Source organism: Eleginops maclovinus, chromosome 18 (assembly GCF_036324505.1).
Source record: "Eleginops maclovinus isolate JMC-PN-2008 ecotype Puerto Natales chromosome 18, JC_Emac_rtc_rv5, whole genome shotgun sequence".
Classification (NCBI taxonomy): domain Eukaryota; kingdom Metazoa; phylum Chordata; class Actinopteri; order Perciformes; family Eleginopidae; genus Eleginops; species Eleginops maclovinus.
The window spans coordinates 20,203,940-20,225,699 of record NC_086366.1 but is presented as its reverse complement, the minus strand read 5'-3'; the positions used below and the strand labels follow the sequence as shown (position 1 = coordinate 20,225,699).

The 21,760-nt window shown below is 40.7% G+C and overlaps 1 protein-coding gene across 3 annotated transcripts in view; it reads right to left on the bottom strand.

Annotated features, from left to right (window-relative positions):
• The window catches only part of nectin1b (nectin cell adhesion molecule 1b), a 148,785-nt gene that overhangs the window by 28,561 nt on the left and 98,464 nt on the right, over window positions 1-21,760 (bottom strand). For 2 of the 3 annotated variants that reach the window (XM_063906733.1, XM_063906735.1), the window contains exons 6-8: window positions 8,936-9,083; window positions 7,204-7,270; window positions 220-315 (exon numbers count right to left, since the gene is read on the bottom strand). In XM_063906733.1, the coding sequence (XP_063762803.1) occupies window positions 220-315; window positions 7,204-7,270; window positions 8,936-9,083 (311 nt within the window). The remainder of the gene's footprint in view (window positions 1-219; window positions 316-7,203; window positions 7,271-8,935; window positions 9,084-21,760) is intronic. The other variant, XM_063906734.1, reaches the window with a different exon arrangement.

Below are 21,760 nucleotides of genomic sequence, written 5' to 3'. Positions count from 1 at the left end.
AAAGAATCACTTGCCATATGCCCTTCTCACACCCACCATGAAGTGATATATAGTGAAATCACTTTTCAAGAAGAAAAGATAAAAAGACAGAGCTCCATTTTATGTATTTTTAAAGCTGTGTTGTGTTTTTTATACACTCCCGTTTAATTCTGCGACATTTTACTCAGATCAGCCGTGAAGGGGCACAGATTTCAAAGAGGAGGAGTGGGAGGCCCTTACCTGGATGTCATCGGATGTCAGGTGTCCCTTCATGTCGCTATTCTTCTTTTTGGGCGGAGGAGGGGCTGGTTTGTGGGCGGGTGGGAGGTCGGTCCTGTTAAGAGAGTGAAAAGATAACATGACACTCGGAACAGTAAGGGATCACCACCCTTTACGTCCCTCACCTTCTACAGCACTCTATAATGAGAAGTCCTGCCTGAACTTGCCTTTTTCACTCTTTCCTTGGGTTTTGATAGATCTCGAGTTGGTGGCTTTGTTGCGGCGGCAGCCATTCCCCCTGCCCTTTCAAAGGCTCTCGCTGGAGAGACACTGTGCTAATGAGAGTGGGCTGTAATTGGACACTGAGGTGAGGAGATAGGGATGGAGGGAGTATAGGGGGGCAGGGAGAAGGGCATGTGTGAGTCAAGTCCTCAGGGTGGATTGAGCCTCATCCAGAGTGCCTCGCAGACAAACACCCTGCCTGCCTGCTGTGCAGCGACTGATGGTTTGACATGAGCTGTGACTCAGAGCTCAGCAGGCAGCCTCTGCTCTTCACCTTTTCTCTCTGTCCCTGGCACTAATATCCCGTTAATCCCAAGGCACACCCCCTTCCTGTCTGTTGACACACCTGGGAAAGAACTGAACACCTGTACCCATTTAAACGCTGACATTACCAGAACAGAACACCACAATGTTCTTCAAATCAACTATGAAAATGTTCACTGGAGATAAAGGCCGCCCTGGCACACAGTTATGGGTGTGATAATAAATAGGGAAATTAAATTGTGAGCAGGAAAGACAGCAGTAATTGAAAGCTTGATGTTGAACTTGTATGAAGTGCATCCGGATAATTATTTCAGACAAGGAAGCAGAGGGGTTGTTGCTACGAAATCGTTACAGAGAAAACCCCTTCCCTCAAACACGCTGGCAGTCAGATGTCATCTGTCGTTTTCTGACACGATATCAGGAGTGATCAAAGATAATGAAGAGGAGCACAGACACTGAGCTGTGTACCTACATGCATTATCTCCAGCTCCTCCTGCCACCCATTCGCACTGGTTCACACCCTTATTGAATAACATGACCTTTCCGCAAGGCCAAGCCGGCGTTTTAATGTGCAGAAAATGTGTGCATGAGTGCACCTCTTAACTCTTTCTTTCACGCTCATTATTTCCAGTCCGTATCACCTTGTCTCTAGACAGGGCTGCCGTGCCGCTGCAAGATTCACGTGGCACCCTCTTCAATCTGCCTGCAGCACAGAGGCACAGCAAACACACACAGAAAGGCAGCACAATCTACAATACACTTTTTCCATCACAGAGCCTTCAGCGAAGTAGCATCCATTTTCTCTGAGATAGATAATTTGTCTTGTGGAAAAGCGGTTTTCCACAGGTACAGCAGCATCTCATTATAAAGTAATCTGTCGCTTGTGATTGACTGGATTCCGATAAAAGGTGAGAACTTTCGGAAAAAGCTGTGACAGCCAACAACATCATTTGCTTTCAAGAAATGTACGAGACAAAAAGTAATTTCCAGCCTCTGTCTGTCCTGTGCACACAGTGACACCGAATCCTGAGACTCCTTGAATTAGCTGAGACAAAAAGCTGATGAATACCTTTGAATACTCGTTTTATTTAAAAGGAAATTTGCAGAATCATCTTGTACATGATAGAAATCCTTAACGTTTCAGGAAGAATCAGTTGCACATCTTCATGCAGTTTGAACCATGCTTATGTGTTATGAAGCATTTGCATTCAGATCCTAATGCATTTTGCACATTTAATCCCATAGGAACCCGAATGATTGTGTTTCATTGCACATCATTTGAAGGAGCCTGTTCAAATTAGTAGTGTGTTGGGGGCCCCATATGTATAGCAGGTTTATTTAATCTGACCAAACATGAAGAAGTTCCCTCGTCTCATGACTACCACCCAGCAGCATCCACTTTCTATCCATCAGAGCTCTCCTTTCTTTATTGAATTCAGATCCATTTGTAATAACGTTACGCACAAACGGCAGCCCCCAGGAGACAGCCAGCGTATACACTGTCACTACTGGTTGACACAATAGCAGGAAAACAGAGCGAAAAGTACCGTCAGTGTTTAATGAAGTGCTGTGTGTGCACAGCGTATAAACATACAGTATGGCTTTGTGCTCACATTCCAACACAAACATGCAGTGTACATACAATGCCTGTGTTCAAGCATCCAAACTGTGGCCCAATTTACTGTGAAGTACTTATCTTTAAAATATACTGTTTCTGTAAGTAAAAAGGACATTAATGTGCTTTACCGTCTTACACTGGCAGGATGTTATACATAAAAAAAACCCTTTGCTAATTGAACTTTTAAAAAAAAAGGGATGAATGTCTTTCCCATAATTAAATACTTGGTTTTCAAAAACGCTCCCGAAGCTGTGTGATCTCCAGCAACAAATAGTTTTTCCAGCAACAAGATACTCCTTTCTGTTCTTTTCTGACAGCTTTGAGTGTTTCGAAAGGATAACTCCAGTTAATTCAAACATGGGCCTTTCTTTCTCAGTTTTGGCCCTCATTGCCTCAGCCAAGGAGGTTATGTTTTCAAGATTTGTTTGTCAGTTGGTGGAGTTTTCAGCAAGTTCACAAAACATCTACCAGCCTGATATAAATGAAACTTGGTGAAAGGGTGTACCACGGGCAAATGAGGAACCCAAGTCACAGGCATTATTTTTCACTGCCTTGGTGGAGGTCTGCGCTGTAAGTGTCCTTACAGTTCCCTTTTGTTATGATAATGTTTAACTCCCCAAAGTAATTGCTGAAAAAACATTGAACAAGTGCTTTTGAAGAGTGCTACAGGAACGAGCTCTAAAACATGGAAATAAACTATAATTTTTACAGTTTTGGTTCTCTTGCCTTAAAATCTATGTGTTTTGGTTAACAACATTTCATAGCATCATACACTTGTGATTGCCAGAGAGTTTACTTTATGAGGAATTCATTTGTTGTTTTCCAGAGGACCGTGGAAATGCTACCTTCCAAATTGGCCTATAAAAAAATGTTATCCTGCAATCCTACCAAATTACACCTGATTATATGTTGTGTCAAAACAATTAATACATTTAATTAAATCTTAGTTACTGACAAAAATGACAAGCACAGTCGGTTGAAACTGAACCAGGAAGTAATTCTGTATATTGTGATAAGTGTTTAAAAGAAAAAAATAATTTCCAAATACTGATAAGGGTGGAAATCATGAAAAAATACCCAAGTTGTAATAGGTTTACTTTTATATTGAGAAGCAAGGAATGTCAACAAAGTGTTGAACATTAAAACAAATTATTGTCAGGATGTTCCTGAAGCTGTAGTCAATTTGATTTTCACTGAGCAGCTATTCAATTTCCTGTGCATTGCTTTGTTGGAAATAATGTCCATTGACAAAGCTCTGTTTGTGACTTTGTGTTGATATCTTAGTATGATCATGTAGCATTTAGTCACAGTTTGAGCCTGACGTGCGAAAGGATGATGTAGCTGTACAGAATAAACCTATATGCCTGCGACTACCTAATTGAAAAGTATGAATGACTCAGCTCTCGCGTCAAATGATTGCTTCGCAGGTGAATGCATTTTTCTTCACGACAGCTAAATATTTAAATGACTTCTTTCCCATTCACAGCTTGCTTTCAAGCTAAATAAGATTACCCTTTGATCTTAATTTATATATTTTTTCCTCCCTTTCTTGTTGCTTCTTGCAAATGTTGTTGATTAATATATGCAGCCGGAGTTTCTGAGCGTGGAACTGTACAATGCTGAGATGTAACCTTTCCACTGGCTCTAATTGCCATTGGGAATAAACAAAGATGTTTACAAGATCGTGTCAACCAAAATGAAGAGAAAGTAAGATTTAAAGTAAGGGTTCATAGGCTGTGTATTAATAAATATTGATCAAGGTTGTTTCTTTCATAATGCAAACTGACTATATCTTAGACATTCCGTGGGCCTACTCTCAACCCACGAATGCATTACAATCCAACTAATTCTGCGGTTTGCCCTTAATGTTTGCCGGATCCGTCATTAGTCAGATGCAGCACGATGATGTTTATATCAGCTTGACCACCTCATGTTCATGTCAGCTGTGCGATTACACACAGACTTCCTCCGAGCTGAATGTGATGCAGGCACCATGTGGGCGTTGGCTTTGTGAGAGACCCAGACACTAATGAAAGCTGACAAGCACCACAAGCCCGGGGGGAGCAGGTAGCACCGAGCAAGGAACCATAAGCTACATTCAAGTTTGCACTGTTTCCTACTCAGACATCCACCTTGAAGACCTCGCTCCTCTTCGCTCTGTTGGCTATGAAAGGCTCAGGGCAGCTTAAGGCGAGATTTAAGGGGGATAGCGAAGAGAATACACAACTAATCCTTAAACTGTGAAGAGTAATCTCTGAGGGAAGATTTACGGCAAAGAAAATGACTTTTACAATGCATTCAGAGAAAAAAGTGACCTTTGTATTCAGAAATGTTGCAAGGTATTTTTTGTTACAGATAATCAGAAATAGACCCACGTCACTGCGCGAGTTGGGAAACAGTCGCTGTCCGCTCCATGTGAGGGAAATTGAAGTGTCGCATCCCCAGTAGCGTTTGGATTAAAGCGCCGCCGTACGACCACCACAACCCAGATTGTGGAAAACAATGTGAAGTGTTTGAGCTGATCCTCAGTGCACTCATTGATTTCTGTTGATCACAATCTTATTTGGCAATTTAAATGCTAATGATACTTTTAATTGCAAGACGGGATAAATGTGATTTGATCTTTAGGAGGCAATTACTTTCATGCTTTGTCTCGCTCCGATCTTTCAAAAAGGCGGACACAATTACCCTCTCACAAGAGAAGAACAAAACAAGAATAAAACAAAATCACTTCTGTTTTTGTTCTTTGACAAGTTTATAAAAAAAAAAAAAATTCTGTTGCTGGAAGGTTTTGAGAAACATTTAACTTTACAATTATACACACATGACCAGTTTCCAAACCCCAGGCATTTATACTAGATTACATACACTGCTATACAAAAAAAATAAAGGTATGTGTTATAGACAGTGGCACTGCATGTATAACATTCTGTACAGAGAAACCAAGCACCATCATTACTCAGACAACAGGAAATTATTCAAATTCACACCTAGTACAGGAAGTCCATGTTGAATGACTCAAAAAGACAAAGAAAGACAATCCTATTTTGGTTACAGCTTAAAGCTAGAAGGTGTCCAACAATGAGTTATCACATTTTTTAAAGGTCTCCACACAGCAAAGATGAACAGCACTGGTGACCGGTTTATAAATCAAAGGGTACACAAGTACAAGTAATACCTCTGCAAACCACTTCTCCCAGTGTCATCTTTCAAATAGTGTCTCAAAAGTATTTTTTTTATGACTTCAACATCACTTTTTCTTGACTTTAGAGTCTATCAATAATTTCAAGTGTCTTCCAAATTCAGAACGGTGCCCATTTCAGTCCCGGAAAAAAAATATTTCCAGCCCCTAAGGTGGAAGAATGTTCTCCTACGTTGAGGAAAGAGAGTTGATGTAGTTTGGCGACAGTGACATCCAGCTCATAATTCATCATCCTTTTTAACATTCTCCATGTGATTCTCTTCAGATATTGTAGTTAATATGGCCAGGAAGGTGGCATCAAAATGATTTATACCAGGGAGCATTTGCAACTGTGTCAACAGCAGTGGCATGTCAGCAGCACGAGCGACTGAATTCGTTTTGCCGGGGAACGGCGCCACGATTGGCAGTGCTTTTCGGCATTTTGGAGGTCATACATCACGCTCGGGCAAAAGACAGAGCGATGAACACATTATTCTGAGAACATCGCTTTTGACAATGCCCATCTATTTTGATAATCAGTTGACTATTGTGCCAGTGTAGCCTCTGAAGGGCCAGTGATTTATTAGGATTGACCAATTTTGAGTCACATCATGTGCTGCTTTGTGAGGGCAAACAGAGGCGTGACTGGTGGTGCAGTCAGGCATGTTATCAAATGCCCAAGCTTGATTAACGGCTCATCAACATGCAGAATTAAACAGTCTGTCTAAATGCTTCCCCTTTACCCTGACATCAGACACTCATACAAAACAATGACTCTCTCGCAGTGGTTTTTCTACGTGAAATCAAACCCTTCACATTCTCATCTGCATTCACATCAGACATTTCAAGAAAAAGTAAACAGTTTCTTCATAAGACACAGAACATGTTGGATGGCAAACCACAAGAAAACAGACACATATTTCACCTGGACAGTTAAAGATTTGAATCAAATGTCACTACATCAACATGCTGAGCTACAAGTCGGAAACAATAACAACAGTTACACAGCACTGACACCACTCGAATTGCTGTCATGCATATTTGACAACAAGCATGCGCTCAGAGGGAAAAAGAGTAAGAAGCGGGGGAGGGAGATTGCACAATGTGTTGTTTAACAAAAGATATATCAGTGAATTTAAGCTTATGTTAAACAAAGTCTTTATAAGCTTACAGATTTCTCTGTGATTAACATTTTGATATGCATGTTAGATCTCGTCAGAAAAGTGCTCTGTTTTGTCCAAGCTCGCCCGATCTGATAAACTCTAAGTGGAGCTGGATATTTGATCTTAAGACTTTTAATTAAGTTTGATTTATCTTGGCACTCTTTTTTTTTTATCCAGTTAAATTTCCATTCATTGTTGATAAACGAGCAGGAGCTTTTTTGTTTTTTTTCCGCAAACCAAATAGAGATCTTTAATTTCACTTCAAAGGTCTGAATGTGTCACAAAGAGAAAAGAAAAAGGAAACTATTTTTTGGATCCAGTCCTGTGTGATGTCTAGTAAAAGTATTGTGTCGAATGTTTATCTGCTTCGGGGCTCACAATGGTGTGCTCAAGTATGTCACTTGCAGGCCACCATTACATGCTGGTAACAGAATAGAGGATCCAGGAGGACAGGGTTCAGCGGGGGATAGACTGGGGTCAGGTGCCTCTACTTTCCTTTTGGGGGACTCTGGCTTCTCTGGAGCCTGTGTCACACAACTATCAGCAACAGCAGCAACAGCAATGCTGAGGGAAGGGAGTGGGAAACAGAGAGCAGTTACTTTGGCATCAGAGTGAGAAAGAAAGATAAATTAGCAGGGAGGGAGAAAGAGACAGAAAGCAATGGGAGAAGTAAGAGTGTGTTTGCTTCATTTGTCTGAAAAAGCATTCCTGAGAGGTAGGAGCAGCGTGCTATCTGGCTCTCTGGCGGTGTACGCGAAGCAGTCACAGAGCACCTAAAAGAGCAGCAGGAGGAGCCGCGGAGGCCAAGAATCTGGCAGAAAACTCGTCAATGCTTGATGTTAGCATCGCTGCTTTGAATATCTAATCAATTACAAGATTTGGGAGGGGGATCTCTAAAATAAGCACTGTAATCTCATCATGCGAGTTGATTAAAGGCTCATGTGCACCCTCAGCCAGATTCTGCACACCCCCAACCTCTGTTGTTTTGGTAATATTCCCAGAGAGGAAGATAGCCAAACACTGCTCACAGCAGCATCATTCCCATGGGGATGCGTTTTTCTTTTTTTGTATCCAGCATATAGCCAAGAGCATCATGGAAACCTTGGCAACCAGGTGTTTTATACAAAGGCAATTAGCAATATGAAACTTGAAAGCCTGCTTCCTTCTTTGTTGTAACCAGATTTCTAACAATCGCTCTCAACAGATGGCTGAGGCTTTTATCACCTTTGGAATTACGCATGGAGATATTTTAGATTTCATAAAGGTCTGTCGCTTGTCATTCTCTCAGCTGCATCCTCTGCAACTTCTGTTTCCCCCTCTGTGTGCAGGCAGCAGCTGGCAATGTTCAGAATTATCATGGCCTCTGGTTTGCAGGCAGAACTAAATTACCAGGTTGGCTGGATGAGGGGCGGCAGAAGTAACTAACGTCGGAAAGATACAGGGTCCTAAACATCTATCTTTAACACCAGTCTAAATCGCTTAAATGATTCCGCAAAATCCCACCCTGAAGTCGATTAAAATGACCTACAAACAATGTAGCAGCAATTTGTAGGTAAATCCGTATTGGATTTAATAGAGGAAGATGCATTTTGAATTTATATTTGCATCATGCTATAATTCCACTGATTTAAGGTTTGCATATTACCAAACCCAATCATTAAATCCTGATCCACTAGTTATTGTTTCATGTAACTACTGTGTCTACATAATTCCACACCTGCTTTTCCAAATAACATATAGAAACAGTCTAATATCTGAACATATGACATACTCCAAGAATCTCTTTAAAAATCGTGTTAACATCCTGATGATATCCAAACCATTCAACAGAGGTGAGGCATTCCCCATGTTCCTGCGATCAGTCCTGATTTGAAAAATAGTGTTTTAAATGGGAAATGGGCTCACTACAGCCCCCATTATAATCAAGCAACTACTTAATAAATGCCGCTTCAATGATAATCATAGATCGTATCAGCAAGAGTAAACGAAAATAAGCGTTCTTTTTTTGCAACAAGATTATCATTATCAGCTCTCAGAATAAACGACAAGCAGGCAGCGACAGGTTTGCAGTGTGATCCTTTGTCTTTTACCACATTAACTCTCCCCGAAAAGAGGTTTTTTTCCCCCCTTTCAAAGCGTTTCTCTCTTGTGGGCTGACAAGAGTGCACACCTAATCTTACCACCTGTCCAGCCCCCTGCAATGTTCCCCGGCAGAGGCTCAGTACTCACAGGTCATTATCTGTCTCAGTGCGGGTCTTCTGCTGCCGCCGATGGACCATGAAAACAGTAACAGCCACGCCGGCGATGAGTGCAATGGCAACGACACCTCCAAGGATCCCAATAACACCACCTGGGGGACCCTGCGGCATCGGCTTTGCTGCAGACAAGAGGAGAAATAACAGTGTTAGAATAGGTGGTGTTTGAGTCATTGTTGCTGATGGGTTCAACTTAGGACAAATCTCACAGCAGTGAACACAAAGAAAAACTAATGTTTCATCTTAATGGCTCTCATTGTCCGTAAAGACGGCATATGAACATACTTCAGCAATTGACAAAGGAATATTCTAAAATAAAAGCAGCAACATATCCAAGAAGAAAAGCACAGTAGATTATTTTAGAAGAAGCATTTTAATGCAAGCCATTTGTCAAGGTATGTCTTAGACTTGAGGCTTTCTGTCATAAAACCCATCCAAACCCTTTTTCCAGAAACGCATTTCAGGGCAAAACCATTGTCCATCTCGGCCTGGCAGCGCATGCATACCACACAGTTGCGGTAACTTTGCAGCTGCTGCTGTATTTCTAATGTGCACTCCATCAACTGTTCAAAAGGAGCCTAAATTGGCATGGATTTGACAGCGAACCCAAATGCACTCAGCTTCAATATTTTAAGGTCCTTGCCAACATGGGGTAATGAATGCACAATATAAAAGTTTATGTGGTTTACAATGTTAAATCTCCAAACACTATCAAAGTAAAAGATAGAAAAGCTGAGCTCAAATGACATGATGGTCAAACCCACTAAACATTTCACATAATTCTTTGTCCGTTCTGCCGTTTATTACCATTATTGGATAGTACACTCGAAGGGAGAGAAACAGGACAGGAGGAGAACGCAGCAAAGGAAAGTGTGTCAGCTGATAGGAGTAAATAGTTAAATGTGGGCTTATATCAAACAAGAACATTATTAGAAGAAAACTCACAGGTAAAAGGCAGGTAGGTACAGGGCCTACTAAACCTAATACAGCAGCTAACCAACAAAGACAAACTGACAAAGGAAGCGCAGAGAGTAAACACACAAGGTCAGGAGGGAGTTAACAAGCGACAGGTGACAGCAGACCTGACTAGCGACAGGTGAAAGTAAATAGGGCGGGGCAGACAATCACACAGGCGGGAAACAAACAATGGCAGTCAAGACAAAAAAAGTAGTAGTAAAACAAGAAAAGAGAAGGTCCAAACAAAAACAGAAAACAAAACAGAAAACCAACTATCAAAACAAATCCTAGGACCATGACAGCCACAGCTATTCCTTTTAAGGCGGCGGGATAGAAGTGACAATATTATTAATTCAAAACATTATTGTAACCTATTTTTAACAGTTGCATAGGCTATCATCATCATTCAAGCTTAATTTTAAGAAATGTTTTTGAGAGCTCTTTAGAGCCTGTCTGAAAGTGTCTCTCAGAGTTTTTAGAGAGACTGTTCAGAGCAATCTGTGACCAGCGCAAAAGAAAGCATCCGAAGCAAGACAAAACATTGGGAAAAAAACAGTTACTTGAGGCCAACAAGTTTTTATGTTTTAGATCCATATATTGCAAGAATACGTGGGTCTTATTTCAAAATGATGGCCACCTCTTTGCAAAGGCTTAGTGATTTTTTGCTTTAACATTTATTTTAGACAATGAATCTTCCTGTATATGAGAAAACTCAATTCATTTTGTCCCAACTGATGCCAGGTATTACAAACAAAGGACAGCATTTTTTCTTCAGAAGCACAATCATTTATTTTTTTATTTTTTCTGAAGGCAAACAGCCCTGGCATCTGTTTTCTTTGACAAAAGCAGTTAAAGCTGTCCTCTTTTAAGACAGGCCGGGGACCAATCAATGGCTGTGGGTCTGTTGTGATGGGATACTGCAAATTCTCCCCATCTTCCACTTTGAAAAGGAAAGCATATCTCCTGCCCTCATGATGTCTCCATTATTATCTGGCCGTCCCTCCTGGTAGTGACAGGACAAGGCCTCGCTCCCGGGGGACCTCTTCTCAGCAGCCCCTGCCTGCTTGCTTGATTCACTGCCCATAATGATGGATACACAGCGGACTTCTTCATATACGGCCACACAATAGCAAACACATAGCCGCACTTTGTACCCAACACCTACTGCCTCACAGGCACATATATCGTGTCCATCAGGTTGTCGTGTCACGCTGCAGTTGTTGCTGCTGCTTGAATTTTTTTGGTTTGCGGCTACTTGAGCTTCACATCATGTCAAATCTACACACCAAAAGAAAGTAAATACGTTTTCCTGTAAGCACATACACTTCTTCAAAAGGGCCAGGGAGTATAGCTTTGAAGAGCGAGCATAAATGTGATCTTACTGTTGAAGCACACCAACAGATAAACTAGAACTCCTACTGTTGTCTCATCTCGCTGCATAGTGAAAGCCAGTGGGCTGAATTTCATGGCCCTAATGCAAATGCCAGACACAATAGCCTGTTGTATAACACTAACACAGAGGAGTGGACTGGATCAGAATGCAATTTCCCTGTTGTGGAGCCTTAGACACACAGGATTTAGACTGTCACCTCCGAACACATGAAGGTAGGGTGAGCCATCTGGCGTGCAGCCTGAGTGCTTTGTCTTCTTCCTAATCATCAAAAATTAAAGCTTTCATTTTCAGTACAGCAGTTTTACATTAAAAGCATCCCAATCATCACCAATCTTCACATGAATGCCAAGTTTGGGCAAAATGTTTCCGCACAAGTATTACCCTCGCTAGAATGGATAGCGTAGCAAAATGCACCATTAACTCCCACACTGTGTGAGATAATGCTGAGCTGGAATAGTTTTATCATAAAGGCAAGAGCTACCCTCTGCAGAAGTTAAGCTCTTCTACAGTATGTGCAGCCAACAACACCTTCAAATTCAATTAGCCCAAGTTAGATAGTACAACTGTAGCAGATAACGGGTGCCTGATGATTCAATTACTGCAGCGAATGTTTTTTCAACAACATGAAATGCTGAGGATTCAGAAACATGGTGGAAAAACTACAAAGCTCAATGCTACTATATAAAAGTTTCACTTCTGAGCATTACATTTCAACCAACAAAACATTGAGTGTTGATGGAATAAATAAACTTTCTATGATGGAAATGAACTCTGTGTTCCTGCCGAAGCCACTCAAGGACAGAAGCTGTTGTAGGATTTTTAGACCAGTATTTGGAGTGCACTCCAACCGCCACAACAGTCGACGAAGAAAATAAGGTGTTCTGGCGAGCATGACAGTCAAATGAGTCATGGACAAATATTTATGCCTAACCTTAGATTGTGCTCAGTGTCTGTGTGTAATCTTTAGAAAAGACTCAAATTTATGTTGTGGTATATTCTCTGATGCCTGGGACTTAGTGTTGTCAAAGCAATCATTTGGAAATTCCCCAACACTTCAAACAACAGGCTGTACTACATAAAGAGGGCTTTGTCATTGTCTTAGAATAAACTGTGGATTGCCAAAAGTAATAGACACAGGGATTGAGTTACTGCATGTCTCTGCTTCCTGCTTTCACAACCACCAACAGCGCCGGTACCAACCCAAGCACCATCATTATCTACACCTGCATGGCATCATGCAACGAAAGAAATGTAAACGCCATGCTGATCACATGAAAAGGAAAATCTGTCTCTGAACTAACTGCAGAATGATGTGTGAAACATGTTAATTTGTTATAACAAGAAACCATAACTTTCCTATAATTAAAATTCCACAGCTGTAATGTTAGAAGAGAGAATGCTCTTTTCCATGGAACACCTCCAGTTGCTTAGGGAATATTGCTTTTGCACTCACAAAAGCAGAAACTGTTAGTTTTTAGAGGTTGCATGCACGAGCCTGCATACACGCGGCACGGTTTAATAATGGTGCCTTTGCATTAACGTGCACACAAATTGTGAAACTGAAATATGACATAGAATACTAAAAGTCTGCTTAGAATGAACAGACTAAACACAGAAACTGACACTATTAAGCAAACGTGCTGTCCACAACTTGCTACTTACTAAAAGGTGTTTAGAAAACAATCAATTAAGCTAGCAGATGACGCACTTTTGCAAATGACACGCTCGACATCAAACTTGCAAAATAACGATGAATAATTTACAAATACTGTATATTATCAGCATTACCGCTAGTTTGTTACGGTTTCACTCAAACAATATGCATTTGTTTCAACACTTAATGCAATTAAATCATAATTAACTTGCCTGAATAAATACAGGTATAAGCACTCTGCACAGTCTAATAACCGATCTTGCGTTTCACCTAAAGGACCCCTGAGCTGCCCTAAGTGCCTGTGGGAGCTTCACTCATGTTATCATTACTTCGCCAACTAAATATTCAAATTGCCATTGCACAGTAACATATCAGAAAATGACAGGTAATTTAAATGCAACAACAATACAACAACATTTAAATAAAGCGCTTTTGCAATACAACACAGTTTAATGTCAATTACCAGGCCCAATATTACAATGTGTCCCACATAGGCCTACACATCTTCAAAATGAAGATACTATTTTCAATAAGTAACTATTCATACACTAGTAGATTTGGCTGGATATAGCCCTCCTATGCATTTCTTACAAAATATTTAAAATGCAGAAGAATATATACATTGTGATATTGCTTCTCAATACTACATGTATTCATGTTGACCACTAGTGGGCACAGAAACATAAAATCTACCTGCAGAAAAACAGCTCCTGAGGTCATGCAGGGGCTCATTGGTGTCACCAACATTAAGAGACACAAGAATACTGTTGAGTACCTGTAAAATATAAAACCCTTTGACCTCCTTTGATCTCTCATCAGTGGAAAACCTGAATAAAAATCTGACCAAACTCTATTGAGTAAAGGTTGTTGTTCAAATATGTCTTGTGGCTGCAACTGAAAGATTGCTATTGATTTTCAATAAGTGTAATGCAGCCATCCATGCAGTGGCTCTCTCTGTGCTGTCGGTCTATCGCTGGGGCACATTTGAGTTGACAGACTTGACCTTGGCTTTTTGTGGCTGCAGCTCCCTCTAAGGTGGCGGCAATCTTGAGTCTTGTCACATCTACTCCCCAGAGTTCATCGAGCCGTACCAGATGTATGAGTTATTGTTTGTTTTTCTCTGCTGCAAAGAGCATCCAAACATAGAGTACAGTCATGGGCCCGCACACGGTCCTCTGTCAGCTCTGATGAGTTTTAGTGGCATTACGTTTATGGCAGCTGGTAGCCCATGGAGAATCAAATTTCCCTGACAATCCATCAAGCACACACTATTGGCTGGGTGCAACTTCTACCCAGCAAGTTATTCTGTTTACTGCAGAGTTCAGACGTGCTGCCAGTAGGAGGTCACATGGGGTTCGTGGGACACAGTGAATAACTGCTTTGCATGTGATTATTACTTATTCATTCCTCAGGGCAGAGCTTACAGATTCATACGTGTGCTCCCAACAGGGTGCAGTTACTACTTAGGGAAGATCTGGCAACAATTTGACGGAGCAAAAGCAACCGATCAACTGAAGCTGTGGCCTGAAAATTGATTACTTCCTCACTGCTGCTTGTGGCCCTTTTTTGAGAAAATGTGACCTAAATGCAGAGCGGCACGGTTTTCAACTTCAAAACCATCCAATTTTTTTTCAAACAGTGTAATCTCAAGCGCCTGCTGTAGACCATTCTATAGCCAACACATGTGGGCTCTAGTGTTACCATTCACCCAAAGAACATGTTAGTCACACATACCAGAGCAGGAAGAGTTCAGGTGAGAGGCCAAGGGTGAGAAGTCTCCAGCTGGAGCAAGCTATGCCCCCTCCAAATGCAATCTGTCACCGTATGCAGCAATGCAGGCTTTAAATGGAAGCAGGTTTCTAACATCAGATCACTGCCATGTACCTGCTGAGCCCCGGTGTGGTTCATCAAACACTGGCAAGACAATTCACAGCTTAATGATGTCTTTAAATGTACAGTCTCCCCTGGCGATGTGACTAAACGACAGTGAAAAAGGAAGTTTATAGAAAGCTATAAGGCACCACACTGATGATATTAAGAGGACATTTATGTAGTGGCGCTTTGTAAAAAAGGTTCCAGTCATAAGGCTGATCGTATTCCAAGAATGGATGTGGCTCCTGGCGCTCTTCCCCTCTCCCATCAGAAATTGTAATTGCTATCTCCTCCACAGGGTCCGTAATACTTTCCAGCAATACCGGGGAGTTTTCAAGTGGACAGATTGAGAGTCTGGCTACCAACCCACGCCAGCTTCAAACCACCAGTGCCAGTCTGAGATGGCCACCTGTTCCAAGACCACAGTGGTTGCTTTTTGTTGCTTGGCTTACACAAGTAGTCGGTTGACCAGCAGTGTCACAGTCAAGGTGTCTGGTTGCTTTTATCTCTCTATTCATGAGTTATACAGCTACCTTACGTGGAAGTAAATGCCCAGGCTGTTAGTAATTTATCTGGAGGAGAATTTTTTTTCCACCCTTTTTCCACACTGGGTAAATGCTGCAGGCCCCAATAAAGAAAAGAAATGTGGTTTAATGGAGTTCATAAATCTGTATTTCATGCTGCCAACTCCAAGCGGGACATGCTGTTTTGTCTCCTTCTACCACCCCCTCCCCAAGTTGGTAATCTTGTTAACGTTCAATATTTCCAGAGCTGTCTCCCTTGGGAGTTGGGGTTCCTGATCTCATCCTCTTTTCCACAGGAGTTTACCCTCTGGAGAAGTCTGCATCCTATTTCACCTAGATTCATGCTGATGGTCTGTCTGTGCACCCCATGTGTCAAAATGAGACAGGGGGCTGGAGGCGATGGGGGCAGGAGGATATGGTGGTTGTGTTATTGCTGTTCTGTATCACTCCACAGAGGGCAGCACTTCATTAAACACAAATTGTAAACACATGGGATTTGTTTATTAAGAGGAAACTAAGCCCATTGTGAACTTAATTGTTTTGGACCTGCTGGGTCAACATGAGAAACACCTGAGGCCTCTGAGTAGTAGTTTTTTATTATCATACTTGTAATTTTCCATAATTTCCTGCATTTTCTCAGACATCCACTTGCAGTTAAGGATCGCATTTTACACTAATGGATGGATGTCTCTGCATGGTTGAATAAATGCCTGCTGAGCCATTCTGTTTCACTTTATAGCCTCTCCTGTTTCTGTGTAAACATTTTGTGACTCAATGGTACGTTAAGGCAATCTGGGGAAGTGATCAGCAAGAAAAGAAAAAACACTTAGCATGTTTTCATGATTAAACAGACGACACTCAACGTCAGCAGGGCGAGCTGCAGGTCTCCATGTGACCACGCAGGCATCAGCTGGAAGTGTTTGGCGCACCGCTGAGTCTCGCAGGGTGGATGAAGCCGAGCAGCACCAAAGCCCCCGTCAATGAATATGAGATTGCAGGCTGCCAAGCTGATCCTGATGCTGTCATGAGGTATTACCTCCTGTGACAGCCTAAATAACAACAGTTGTAATTAAAGAATGATTGGAATGGGTTGGCCAGTGCCTCTTAATGGGGGAATAAGCCGCAACGTCGCTCCAGGAAGTGAATTGCACTCATTTATTAACTTCAGGAAGCCGGTAGCTGCTGTCAAGATGTAATAGCTTACTTTAAAAGCTACATAACTTTCCATCCATTTTGCCTACTGGCCCGTTAACTGCAACACTTTAATTAGAAAAAAATATGAACCTGTATAATTTCAGTTGCTTGTCCAATATGGTTTTTTCTTTTTTTTTTCCAGGTTTATGAAGGGGAGATTTAAGGCGTACGGTAACTCTGCTGCAGTTTTCTTTGCCGTGCATCCCCACTAATCTTAAAACTAGCCTTGGCCCCGTAAAAAAGAGCTGGCCGTGCAGCGTTGGTGATAGGGCTCCCAGTCTGCTATAGCAAGCATTCTCTTGCTCTGAAGCCCTTTCATGCCCCAGCTGAACTCCTCTATGTGTTGAATGTTAATTTAATGGCTGCTCACTGCTCTAAACTAGAGGAACCGCAGTGCTTATACAGATCTGTACCCTTTTCTCCACCTCGTCCTCCCTCTGCTACCTTCTTTCCCGTGTAAGCAAAATTACTTCTCAGTGTCTCTCTCTGGCAGGCGCCACGAGGTCACGGCTGTAATTTCCTTTGCCTGGTTAAAAGCTGACTGAGTAACAGCCCCAGTCAGTCTGGATATGTTCGAGAGCAGGTTTTCAATTTAGCAACACTTGGGCTGTTGAGTCTGCAGATCCCATCCCAAAGGCCAGCCCCTTTTACTGCCCCCGATGCTAAGCAAGTGTGTCATCTCCAAGTACCATACACACTCAGATGTACTCAAATAACCTCCCTTGGGGTAAGAATAAGACTGAAATACAATAAATTAATATTCCTAAACTTGTGTTATCTCTGGAAAATTACCATTGATTCCTTTATACACACCTGCAATCTGCTTGATTTAAGCACAAGAATGTGAATTGCTCTCTAATATTCATTTGCATTTCCCCTCTACTGTGTCCTTGTTTCAGCTGCATTTTTAACATTTTCATTGTTTTTTATTATTGTTTTTGCATCACATTTTGTACAGCTTCATTTAGAATAGTAGGCCTATCACCCTTCCCATAGTAAAATGGTGAGATCGCAGCTACATCATTTCCAGGTTCAGTTATGGGAATTTACACAAAGGAAGCCTTGCTCTTTCTCTTTGAGGTTTGATTGACTGATTGAATTACCTTGATGGTGTGCTTTTAATCACTGTAATGATGTGGTTGCACCTGGAGATAACAACACATGTTATTTGATATATATATATATATATAAAAGCTTTATGTCAAATTTTGATTTAGAATCTCTTAAAACATCTGGTAATAAAAAAAACACATACAGCTTATTCTCTCGATAACACTGCCAAATGAATCACCTCCAAGCGTGTCAACAACATGTTAAACTCAAATGTTGACAAAAAGTGATCTCTAATAAATCAACTATTTCTGAAATATTCTATATAACACAAGTTATTTAGCATTCACTCCTGTGTTTGCTATTTTTTTTAAACTATCACGTACAAAGTGTAGATATTGGATGAGTTGTTAATGACTGCTATTCTGTACACCTTTTCATTTGAATATGCAATATTTAATAATGTAACTGCTTCAAGAAAAGCAACCTAAGTCCGGTATTGGGATAAGAGCCAAAATATTACTTAATGGCATCCAAGGAGAACTGCTGTATTGAGTTTTGCTTAGCAACATGCAACTTCCCAACGAAACCTATCCTTGGGGCCATGACCTCCTACTTATAGGGAAAATAACACAAAACAGACAAAGCCCCTTGGATAAGACTCTGGAGATGACCATCTGAAAGAGGACCATCGGAGAGATAACCATCTCGTCTGTCCTTCTCAGTTTACAGCAGAGACCACAGTAAACAAACAAACAAACCCTGCAACATGGCAGACTGCTACTTTTCCAAGTTACTTTAAAATCTAAAATTGAAAAAGAAATTGAAAACAAAAAGATAATTGGCATATAATCATGCTCTCTGATATAATGTCCTCTTTGATGTCTCCAATTTAGGAACAAAAGTAACATCTTAACAAAGACTGATAAAGGCTCACGAAACAGCAGGACAAATGAAAGGCACAGGCACATTTACTTGAATGATTCATAAGTCCACTGTAATCATAACATATTTATGATGTTGTACTAGGCTGAACCTTACCTCACCCTGTCTTTGTTTTATTTTTGTATAGATTCACAATGTCTGTTCAGAATCTCAATTGCGATTCAGAATAGTTTGCACCCTTAGCAACTATAAAATAAGTGTCATTTAGATCCATTTATCAGTTAACTCCCATCTAAAGTAACCATAACTGGTTTTATTTGCACACCTAGCATATCTAGCAGATGCTCACATTTGTAGAGGCTTTAGTAATTACCAGTGTCATACTGCTTTAGAGTCATGATAAGAGCTTAAGAAAGAACTGTACTATGGCTTACATCATTATCAATCAGCACAACATACTGTATATTCGGTACAATTAAGACATCAACAGCCATGGCAATGATTGCCTGTTGCTCTTTGTCGAGAAGCCCATGAAATGGATAGAAAATAGATTAGTTGTTCTGTTCTTTGTCATATCTGTATGCCGTCTACAAATTTTGACATTTTGACAAATTACTACATTTTCATCTGTTTGAGTTTTGATACTACGCTGCCACACTGCGATGGTGTTGGCAAAAATAGCATGCATGCCAGTCTCTTTATAAAAACTGATTATGAATAAGTGACAAATCCTTCTCATCTACAAAAATCTAAAGAAAGACAACAAAAAATAGGAACGCAGAAAAAAATAAGCATATTGTCCAATTGTTACACACTCACCAAAAAGTACATATTATTTTATCAGGGGATGGTCATATCTAAGTTTGTCTTTGTTGAAGGCATGGCTATGTATGCGGTCTGGCAGACGGTACCGCAGCATCCGGACCAAGACCACCAGACTCAGAGACAGTTTTATACCACAGGCTATAAGACTGCTGAACTCCTGAGCTCTGTGAATGTCTACTCGCATCTGTTTATAGTACATACATACATACATACATATATATATTATACACATTTGCCATACATATCTGTTTATAGTACACATATCTATATATTATACATATCTGCCATATACATCTGTGATACATAATATATGCATCTGTCCATACCTCCTCATTCAACAGTGTAAAGTATTTAAATACTTTCAATGTATTCCACATATGTATATATTTCACATCCTCAAATCTTTAGTGTTGTTATTGTAAATATTCTTCTCTCTTTTTGAACTATTTTATTTATCTTATTTGCACCATGTATGTTGAGTTGTTGGAGGAGCATGGGATATAAGATTTTCATTGCCAACATATATGTTGTATATGCTGTGCATATGACCAATAAAACCTTGAAACCTTAATGGCTTTGCAATAATTAAAACTCCTTATTTCCCAATTTTCACCTGATTTGAAATGGTCCATTATGTGAGTCATGTTGTGTTTCAAACTAAATATCAATCACGAAAAGACAAAAAAAGGTTTCAAAAGAGATATTCATTTAAAAGAATAATTTCATAATTCATGAGGAACACAAATTATTCAACTCTATGTGAGATACAGGAAAAGAAGGCCAATAAAATCCTCACTGCTGGTTAATCACACTGGGCTGTTAGATGACATAACGTGTTTGAGTTTCCTGTTTGCATCTGTAGGGTAGACATCTTCATGCTTCATGCAAAATAAAAATAGTGAAAACATTTCTTCTCATCTGGTGAAGAGGTTTAAAAACAGTCCACTCTCATATAGACCTGTGGATAAAATAACACTCCGTATAAAGTGGCTATAATGTCTGTATATGTGCCAGAACAATCACACTGGTAGGCACAGCCTCCATGCTGCTTGAGTGGAATGCAGATGCCAGAGACTGGCACTAATGTGCAGTTCATTGTGGTTTATGGAAAGCCACAATGCTATAAGAACTCTACAATTGGCTGTCTCCACAGTGCTTGAGATTTCAGGCAAACATTTCGGTGAAAACATGATGCGGCACTCATGGTGGAGGGAGCAATCGATGGATAGATGAAATGCTTTCATCCCATAGTCCCCGCCACAGAGGAGGAATGCAGAGAGAATAACACAGTATGAGGGCATGCTTAATTTTCCAGGTGGAAATAAATTCACACAGGAGGATTCTGCAGAATTACCTCCACTGCTAAGAATTTGTGTCGCCAATCTGTTTTTGTCTCAACAATCAAATCCCCACATGGAGCTTGAATCACTGATTTGAAAAAAGGAACAGAAGTGCATTTGGCAGGTTATTATACTCGAGCAGAGCCGCTTGCAGTCATTTAGAACTGTGCTGAAGCAGCAAAAAAATGACCACTGGGACAAATACGACCCATCACCTCAAACAGCAATTTTAAGGCTATTACAGTCAACGAAATGGTGAGCTATTTGAGATTACTGCTATGAAGGTCAGCCAAAGAAATGTTTGAGCAATCTCAACAAAGAATTCCAGTCTCTGTGTATTCATATTGGAATCGAGATTGTATTTATAAAAGTAAAGTGAGTTCAAAAAGCTGAGTGTTTAAGAATGTTCTTTCCACTTCACTCTGATGTACCATTATGTAGTGGTATGCTATGCATATTTTCCCTTGACATACTCTAAAAAGCAGAGAGCTAATGTAAACCTGACCTGCCTCTGAAGTCTGGCTCATGGTTTAAAGTTAAAAGGAGAAAGTATGTCTTCGTCATGAAAGACAAGGGAACAATTTCTCTTCTCACTCACAGGAGCTGGCCGAACTTAGATCTGCTTCAGACCACGTAACAGGGGTGACCATTGTGATTCTGCACGCATACCATCACCCCAACCGAATGCAGCGCCACTTCAGGCACACACCGCTTAGACAGACACCAGAATTTCAAAGGCATTTCATCGGGCTGCTGAAGCTACTTACTTCCACCGCTAAATACTGCAGGGGAATCTCAAGACTCTGCTGCGGTCACTGAAAATGAACTGTGGTGGTATATCTATGAGGGGAAACAGCATTGGGAGAAAAGAAAACCCCTCCAAAGGAATTAAAGTTTTGCAAGTCTTTGTAAAAAAAATCAGTGCAGACAAAGAAAAATACAATTTATTTGCAAATCACTGCTGTCACTCCAGCTGAGGAGACATGAGAGTGCAGTATAGAGGATGGATTTTTCCTTGTTTGGATAAAAATGCAAAAACATGCCCAAACAAACACACACAGAGTCAAAGAAAAACTCTTCTTTTCCATTGTAAAAGACACCGAAT